Source organism: Dromaius novaehollandiae, chromosome 18, assembly GCF_036370855.1.
Source record: "Dromaius novaehollandiae isolate bDroNov1 chromosome 18, bDroNov1.hap1, whole genome shotgun sequence".
Taxonomy (NCBI): Eukaryota; Metazoa; Chordata; class Aves; order Casuariiformes; family Dromaiidae; genus Dromaius; species Dromaius novaehollandiae.
The window spans coordinates 15,282,343-15,291,206 of record NC_088115.1 but is presented as its reverse complement, the minus strand read 5'-3'; the positions used below and the strand labels follow the sequence as shown (position 1 = coordinate 15,291,206).

The 8,864-nt window shown below is 64.9% G+C and overlaps 1 protein-coding gene across 1 annotated transcript; it reads right to left on the bottom strand.

The window, feature by feature from the left end:
* Positions 1 to 1,562: 1,562 nt before the first annotated feature.
* SSTR2 (somatostatin receptor 2) lies at positions 1,563 to 8,574 on the bottom strand. The gene is made up of 3 exons (XM_064522807.1): positions 8,473 to 8,574; positions 5,066 to 7,782; positions 1,563 to 3,173 (listed from the first exon to the last, which is right to left on the bottom strand). The coding sequence occupies exon 2, from the start codon at positions 7,701 to 7,703 to the stop codon at positions 6,588 to 6,590; it is 1,116 nt and encodes a 371-aa protein (XP_064378877.1). The 5' UTR covers positions 7,704 to 7,782; positions 8,473 to 8,574; the 3' UTR covers positions 1,563 to 3,173; positions 5,066 to 6,587.
* Positions 8,575 to 8,864: the final 290 nt, after the last annotated feature.

Genomic DNA, 8,864 nt, shown 5'->3' with positions numbered 1-8,864 from the left:
AGAGCATCCAGCTCCGCGGGAGACGCCCGGAGTGTCGCCCGGGCAGAAGTGCCGTCGATGTGGGTAGCTTTGGTAGAGTTTGTTTCCAAATCCCATAAAACCCTGTTTGTGTTGGAAACTGGGCAAAAAAAAAAAAAAAAGAAATCATAGCTGTTTTGGAAGGAAGGGGTTTATTGACCTGGGAGTGGCTGGTAGCAAAGCTGGCCTGTGCGGCTCGTCAGTGCTCCCGCTTGCAGGAGTTAGAGAGCAGCTGGTTTCTTTACATCTGCAGTAAACATCTGTTCCCCTGGTAATACACTGTTTCTCCAAAGCACACATGCTCACACACGCACATTTGTGTGTGTGCCCCCGCGTACCGTTTTTGCCAGCAGATTGAATCTCTGGTGACTGCAATTTGCAGGCATTGGCACGTGAAGAGCGGTTGCAGCCCGCGCTCGTGGGCACGTGCTCGCTGCACGCAGCCCGGCTTCGGCCGGGACAGGGGAGCTTGCCCAGGCCACGGCAGCTGCCCGCCGCGGCTCTTCCCTCTCGCGTGAGCGGTGGGACTGCAGCTCCCCGTGCTGGGCTAGGCCCTCGCTCGGGACCAGGACCTTCTTGGGGCAAGTCAAAGAAGGGCTGCTTGAACGAAAGCCCCCGGGAGGGTTTGCGTGCGTGTGCCTGCACGTGCTCGCGTTTCTTTTCTAGTAATGACCTCGGATCCCATCTAATATCTGTGCATTGAAAGAGTCGGTCCCTGGGGAGCCTCTGGGAAATCTCACATGTTCCTGGAATCAAATCACGTCCATTGCAATATCCTCTCTGGAAATTACACCTAGAAACCCTGCTGTCTTTCTCCCAAGCTCTCCACGTGCCGGGGGGAGGGAGGGGGATTTGGGCATGTTCTGATCGCCTCAAAACTAGCTCAGAGATGCTGTTGCCGTCTCAAAAACATGGACTTCTCCCCTTTGGCATTTCAGATGGAGCATCTCTGCGGTCTCTTTGTACTTGTTCTGCTTCGCCTTTATCCCCAACGAGCTATTTGCGGTTGCGTTTCCTCCAGCTGCGATCCGTCTAGCTGAGCGGCCACCGCGGACGCGTCCGTGCCGCAGCGCCCTGAGTTTGTGCCTCCCCGGGAGCGATCTCGTGCTCTCCGGGCGAACGTGGCACTTCTGCGCAGACCCTCCTGGGCTGAGATCGCCCACGGATGCAGACCGGGGTGCATTACTCTCCCTAGCAGTGAGACAGACGTGAAAAGCAAGATTGATGGGGGGAGAGACCGAGTTTGAGTTGCCCCTTGGTCGGGCTCCGTGGCTGGTGCCTTTTCCCCTCCCTGGGGGATCCACGGCTGCTTTCCCCTCGGCTGCTCTTGCTGCCTCTGACACAGGCGCAGAAAGCCAGAAAGTCTAGGAAAGCTCTTTCATCCCCTCTGGATATCCAGTGAGCTTTTCCCTTCCCGCAATACAGGCAGCTACAGTCGGGAGCTGGCCCTGCGGGAAGGCTCAGCTCCGCGGCCAGATGCTGAGAAACAGCATCGTGCAGAGGAGAGAGGAAAGACGAAAAGCAAAGAAACACCCTCCACTCTGTTGCAGTCACAATGTGTCTTACACCAGAGCCACGCACACGACAGGGAACGCGGGTGTAGATACAGCGCGGTGTATGTACAAGACGGGGTGTGTGGTGCGGTGCTGCTGAACCGGGGGGGCTCCCCAGCTGCTTGAGCCCCGGGTCGGGGTCAGCCCCGAGGGAGCCCAGGCATCCGTGCGCACGCGGGAAGGGGCAGGTGGGGGGGGTGCGGACTGTCTCCGCAGTGTCAGCGATGCCAACCCCCCCGGTGACATGTCCGGTATATACACATATGTACAAGCACCCCCCCCTTCCCTCCTGCCGGCCACGCGGTGGGGGTGCCAGGGCTTGGCATCCCTCCTCTCCTGGCCGGGTCACGGAGCTAGGCAGGGTCCCCCAAATCGCGGCTGGCGCCTCTCCGTCCTCGTGCCAGCCGGCAGGGCTGGCTTTCCGCAATCCCGGCCCGGTAGCGAGCGGGGAGGGGGGATGCGCGTGGGGCTGGGGCCGGAGGCGGGCAGGGAGGGCAGAGCCGGGCCCCGGGCTGTGTCCGTCAGACCGAGCACCGCGCAGGCGGGGACCGGCTCCGATGCGCTGTTTGCTGCCGATTGCCCCACTTGCAGCAGTCCCGGGCAGGGTGTGCGGCGGGTGCCACCCCGATCGAGGGGGCCGGAGGCTCTGCCCCGAGCGGTTTGCACTCAGCTCGTCGTCAGCCAGGACTGCAGCAGCCCCATGTGCCAGGCACGAGCTGTGGCTGCCAGGTCGTGCTCCCCGGCGGAGGCACCCGCCCCGCGGCGCAGGGACCTCTCTCGAGTCAAAGCCCGCGTCCTGTCCGCGATGGGAGCAGGCTCGGGAGGGAAGTCTCTGTCCAAGGCTGGGCTCTTCCCGTCCAGGACAGCCATCCAGAGGCAGAACAGTGCAGCCCGTTAGCAGGGATAGTTACTTTAAAGAAGTGAAGCTTTGCCCTGCTGTCGGTCCAAGGCGCTCGGTGCTGATGTAGGCAGCTGCAGAGATGCAACAGGAAAGCTCTGGGTCCAAACTCAGCCTCTCCCCACCCCTCGGAGCAGTGTTCGGGTATCAAACATCAGTGGGGAGCCAGCCGCTGCAGTGCTGGGAGCCAGGCACGGTCCAAAGAGACGCTTGGCACGGCCAGGTTTTGTGCCCCGGCCCATAAGGGCGGAGGATGCTCCCACGCTGCGTCGTTTCAGTGGGTGCTTCGCGGGCTGCCTGGGACGGGCAGCGTCCCGCGGGGGTGACCCGGCGCGTGGAGCCGCGGCCTGGCTGTCCCCACGCAGAGCGAGCGGCCCCGGGCCCCTCGGGGTGGGGGGTGGCTCCGCGTGGGGCTGAGCCGGGGCACCCGGCGGGACGGGAGCGGTGCAGGGTCCGCGCACCTCCGGCGTGGGATGGATCTGCTTCTGCAGCCCAGCCCGGGCAGGCGCCAGCGGTGATGGATCTCGCCGAGCCCGGGGGCAGGCTGCGTGCGAAGCAGTGCTGGAGCCGCTGCCGTGCCGGCGGGAGCAGCCTGTTTGCTCTGAGATGAACCAGGAGCGATTTCTCACGACAACGCCGGCGGCCCTGCGAGGCTTCTCTGCACAGATCCAGAGGGAGGTCAAATTCCCACTAAAATCAAGTGGCTGAGAAAGAAAACTTTGTTACTCGCAGCAGCCACGGCGCTGCTGTTCGTTAGCCAGCGACGAGGCAGCAGCAGGTTTTCTTTAGTTGTTTTTACTGCCGACGCTGAGAAGCGGCTGCGGATCCCTCCCCACTCGCGTTTCGCTCGCCCGCCCTGTCCCGCGGGAGTGGAGGGGTCCGGCCGTCAGAGCGGCGCTGGGAAACGCCCGTGTGCCGGCCCTGCGGCTGCTCCGCGGGGTCTCGGTGGCGGCAGCCCCGGTGGTCCCATCCCGGGAGCACCCTTGGCTGCGGGCTGGGTGCAAAGGGACCTGCTCAAAAGGGAAAAGGGGGGTGTTTCAGATCAGACCCCCCCCCCTTGCAGACATTTCCGTAGCTGAGCTGCAGGAAGGGTCACTGTCTGCAGGGAGGGGTCTGCGAGGACAAGGACAACCCGGGTGCTCGTCCTTTCCAGGGCTCCTGAGGACTCCCCTGCGCTCAAAAGCTCTGCGTTTTGCAGTTTCACCGTTAAACCAGCACGTGGAGGAGGCCCCCCCCGGGCTGGGGGCTCCTGCTGGGGGGTGGCCGGGGGACTGACTCTGCCCCCCCCCCACAGCCGGGGTGCTGGCGGCAGCCAGAGCAGAGCCAGCTGCGATTCCCGCGCTCTGGGGGGAAGCAACACCGTGGGTGGGTGCTGGGGGGGCTGCAAACATCGGCTCCCTCCAGGGGCAGAGGGCTTGATGCACGTCCCTCCCTGGCACCGCCGTCTTTCAGCACAAATAACTCCTTCACCGCCCACCAAATATTAAATATCTAAAGCCCAGCTGACGCATCGCTGCGGCTATGACACTAAAACCTTATCCTAACAGAGGGCTGCACCAGGCCCGGCAATCACGAGCCTATATTTCACCGTAATGTGACATGCTGCTCCTGCTCCGGTCCCCGCGGCATCAGCAGGGCCAGCGGCGCTGCTGCCACCAGCCCCGCGTCGCGGCTACCTCCCCTACTCGAGGCAGCGCTTGCCGCTTCATCTGAGCAAAGCGCTTCCCGGTGCCCAAGGGGCGTTTGGTGCCGGAGCTGCCGGGGGGGAGCCGGCGTTGAGCGCAGGACCGCGTCCCACAGCCTTGGGGGGGTCGGTGGGCAAAGCCGGGGCGATGCAGCGGGAAGTGTGCGATGCCCGGGAGGGGGGGACTCGCTGCAGGGGCTGGGACGAGCCACGGCAAAACTCCTCGCGGAGCTCCCCGAGTGCCGGGGCTGAGACCCGCAGGAGCCTGAAGCAGGTGTGGGACGTTTCCCAGGAAATGCTCATCCCCTTCCCTCCTCCTCCCTCTTCCCCTTTGCAACGTGGGGCGACCGACGGCTCAGCAGGCAGCGAGGGGGCTCGCGCCGGGATTCCCGGGGGAAGGCGGTGAGGGCGAGCGAGACCGGACTGTTTTCTCTGCCGAAACCACGCTGTTCCCACGCCTCTGCTCTGGAGCGAGAGCCTGGGACCAGAGCCCGGCCTCTGGCACGGAAACCGCTCCTCGCCTCTGCCGGGAAGGCAGGATTTCTTTCTCCCCTGGGCTTTCCCCTCCGCTCGCGCCCCGCTTGCTGTGGGAGGACTGCGCTGGGGCTGCTGGTGCCCGGGGGGGCCACAGCCGGGGTTCCTGCCCGGCGCAGCCCCGAAGCGCGGACCCGGCGCGGACCCGGCCGGCAGCCCTAGCACATTCCCGAGCTGCCAAACCCAGCGGGCGCCGGGGCTGAGCCGCAGCCCTCATTAACACATTTAGCCGTCTCACCTGAGGATTTTGGCTCTGCCCCAGGCACAACCCGGACCCCATCGCTCCCGACCTGCCCCGCGCGGCCGGCACAGAGCCGGGCCGTGGTGCCGGCGGTGTCCGGGGGGGCTGCACCGCGGGGTCCGGTCCCTCGCTGTTACCTGCGGTGGCTGCACCCGGCGGGGCTCCGAGACGCCAGCGCCGCAGCCGCCCCGCGGGGCCTCTTTTCTCCGGGGATTTCACAGGCTCCTTCTTCAGCTCTCGGTGCCGCCGGCTCTGCCGTGGTCCCTCCGGCCTTGGGTGAGGGCCTGGCACTGCCCAAGTCCCCGAGCTCCCGTCACCCGTCCTCTCCGTCGCCCCTTCCTCCTCCGTGACTTGCCTGGAGGGAGCCCAGCTGGGGCGGCACCCGCGAAGCACAGACAGCTGTTCCCGCCCGGCTCCGGCCTCTCCGTGCCCGAAGCACCGCGGCGGCTGGGCCGTCGGCAGTGCGGGGGACGCCGGGGCCCCGCTGCCCGTGGCAGCATGCTCCGAACCCCCATGTGTTTTTTTCTGCCATTCAAACGCTTCCGAGTATTTTCCATCCAGGTGCCAGTGATCGGCCAGTGACTCCGGCCATCCCGGCTGCGGCGCTCCGGTACCGGGGCTCGCCGGGACGCAGCGGCTCGCTGGTGGGCGGCACGGCCCGGGACCGACCGTGAGCAGATGTGGATGGCAGGAGGGGCAGCGGCTGCTCCGGAGGGAAAAAGGGGGGAATCCCACAACTGAGGAGGAAGCCCGTCGGAAGGTGACGTCACCGGAGGGAAGGGTGGGAAGGAGGGGGCTCCCCGGGCTGGGCTGGCGGAGGCAGAGCGCAGCCGCCCAAGCAGAGGTGCTGGCAGGTGGGAGAGGGCTGGTCTCCTCGGAGGCGATTCCCTATTTCCTGGCGTGAGGCTTCCCCGGGGGCAGGAAAGCCTTCTGGAAACCACTGCAGCCATAGGGATGCTTCGGGTCCGATCAAATAACTTATAAGCTGGGCAAAACGCCCTCCAAGCATCTGTGTCTCCTCGGGAAGGATGTGACCGCAGGTTGACGGGGTGGCTTCCCTCCGGAGCCAGCTGCCCGCCGGGGCTCTGCTCTCCCGAGACACCGCGGCACGAGGCGCTGCCCGGACGCCACATCTGCATCTCTGCACCCTCCTCCGCGGCCCCAGCTCCTCCTGCGGCCCCCCCTGCTCCGCACGTGTGTGCTGCAGCCCCGCAAGCTGCCGTGCCTCGCGGGGCGTGCGTGCGTGTGCGCAGACACGATTTCTGGGGCAGAGCATCCTAAGCTGACCTCAGCCCGGGGAGTGACACCAGTGAAACCAGTGGAGTCGCCCCAGAGATGATTTTGTCCCATGGTTGGCACTTGTTGCGTTTAAATGCGTGCCCACTGCGTGTGCATTTGTACAAGCTGTCTTTGTTTTCCTGGCGAGGCAGGTTCTCTTGAGCCGTCTCCTTCCCAGCGCTTGAAAGCCAACCTGCCAGCAGCTCAGAAGCTAGCCCGGGTTTAGGAACCCCCTGCCCACCTGATAGCAGCACCATCCCTCAAGTTGCGCAAGGAAAGGCCTGGCACTCCTGCCCTGACGTGGTCTGTGCCATTGCCCTGTTGCAGAGTTGCGAGCAAGTGCGGGGAGGAGAGCAAATGATGGACAACGCTGTTGTCCTCTCAGATGGTCGTCTGCAGGTCACCATTGAGCAGGGTCCTTTGGGTTTCCGTGGTCTCGTTTAGCCTGGATTTGTCCTGCTTGCTGTCACTGCGGTCTGCATCGTCCATCCCGCTGACCTTGACCAGGCAGAGGACGTTCTGAAAGCTTTTCTTGAAGTTGTCAGACAAGAAGGCATAAAGGATGGGGTTGGCACAGCTGTTGGCATAACTGAGGACTACGACAAAGTCAAACATGCCCTTGAGGACGGGCGTGGGCACGATCAGGACGGAGACAGAGGAGACGTTGAAGATGTAGAAGGGGAGCCAGCAGAAGATGAAGACAGCGACCACAATGGAGACCATCCTGGTGACTTTCTTCTCAGACTTTTTCCTCTTGGAGGAGCCCACTCTGATCCCCGAGGACTTGACTTTGATAATGATGAACAAGTAGCAAAGGCAGATAATGGTGAGAGGCACCAGGAAGCCCAGGATGAAGGCGTAGATGATGAAGCCTGTGTACCACGCGCCAGACTCCCCCGGCCAGATAATGGTGCAGCTACTCCTGCCATGATTATGCTGCACCCCGGCATAAATCATGATGGGCATTATCACCAAAAGGGAGACACCCCACACGGCCACATTGATCATTTTGGCTGTCCTAGGCCGCCTCCACTTGGCAGATTTAATGGGATGGACGACAGCCAGGTACCGGTCAACACTCATGACTGTCAGGCAGAAGATACTCGTGAACTGGTTGATCCCGTCCACTGTCATGACAATCCTGCAGATGGCTTTGCCAAAGGGCCAGTGCACCAGCGCGACCTGCATGGCCAGGAAGGGCAGACCTAGCATGAACAGCTCATCCGCGATGGCCAGGTTCAGGATGTAGATGTTGGTGATGGTCTTCATCTTGGCGTAGCGAAGGATGACGTATATCACCAGCGTGTTGCCACACAGCCCTATGATGCAGACCACAAAGTAGATGAAGGTGAGGATGGCATTGCTGGTCAGGTCAAAATGGTGGCCTGTGGCGTTCTGTGATGTGTTGGCAGGTGCCTCCACAGAGAAGTTGTCAAATGGGGAAGCTGGGGAGAACCAGAACTCGGTGGAGTTGGGCAGCTCGTATTCCAGATCCATGGCTCTGCTGGTCACTGGGCACACCCAGTTCAGAGCCCAGATGTCATCTTCCCTTGCTTTGGGGGTGGAAGAGAAAATTCTAGAAATTGGAGAAGAAAACAGGAATGAAGAGATTCCTCAGGGAGCATTTGGCCATCCTGCTGCCAGGCTCTGCAGGAGAGTCTCCCTGGAGGAGCTGTCCCAGACCACCGCCCCGTCTCCCCGTCCTCCCCTGCGGAGCCCGCGCTGCGCGGAGGAGTCTGCCCGGTGCAGCGCTGCTCCTCCCGACTCCGCGGTGCCGGTGTCCTCATGGCTCCTGAAGCACGACCGGCGGCACGCATCCCCGGCGAGCCCCGGCAGGTGCGACCGGCACCGCCGCACCGACCGCAGCGGCAAAGCCTTTCCTTCGCGGAGGGAGCCGATATGATGCCAGCGCTTCCCGTTCCCCGACAGAGCCTGATCCGGGATGGAAACCCCGAGTCCTGACGGTTCCCGTGGAAAACGTGCTCGGCGGCAGGAAAAACCCGTGCCCCGAGACCCAGCCCGCCGGTGCGCTCCTTCCTCCTCCTTCCAGCTCGGGCACGGCGCCGCTCGCCGCCGCGGCTCCCGGTGCTGCCCCGCTCCCGGCGCAGCCCCGGTGGGCGCTGCCGGGGGCGGCGGCCGCCCTCCCCGCGGCGCCCGGGGCTGGTCCCGGCTCCGCCGCGCCCCGCTCGGACCGAGCCGGCGGCGGCTCTCGGGCAGCGGCTCCGCCGGGCGGTGCCGGCCCCGAGGGGGCCCCCGCGCCGCTCACCTGCTCCGCGCTCCCGGCCCGGCGCGGCGGGTACCGGGAGGCGCCGGCAGCGCCCGCCGCTCCGCTCCGCTCCGCTCCGCGCCGCGCACGAGCCGCCCCCGGCGCGGCTCCGCGGCCGGACCCAGCGCACCGGCTGCGCCCCGCCCCGCGCGGGGCGGCTCCGCGGGGCCGGGGCGGGGACAGCGCTGCCCACCCTGCGCTGCCCACCCTGCGCTGCCCACCCTGCCCCGCAGCACCCACCCTGCCCCGCAGCACCCAACCTGCCTGCGCTGCCCACCCTGCCCCGCAGCACCCACCCTGCCCCGCAGCACCCACCCTGCCTGCGCTGCCCACCCTGCCCCGCAGCACCCACCCTGCCCCGCAGCACCCACCCTGCCTGCGCTGCCCACCCT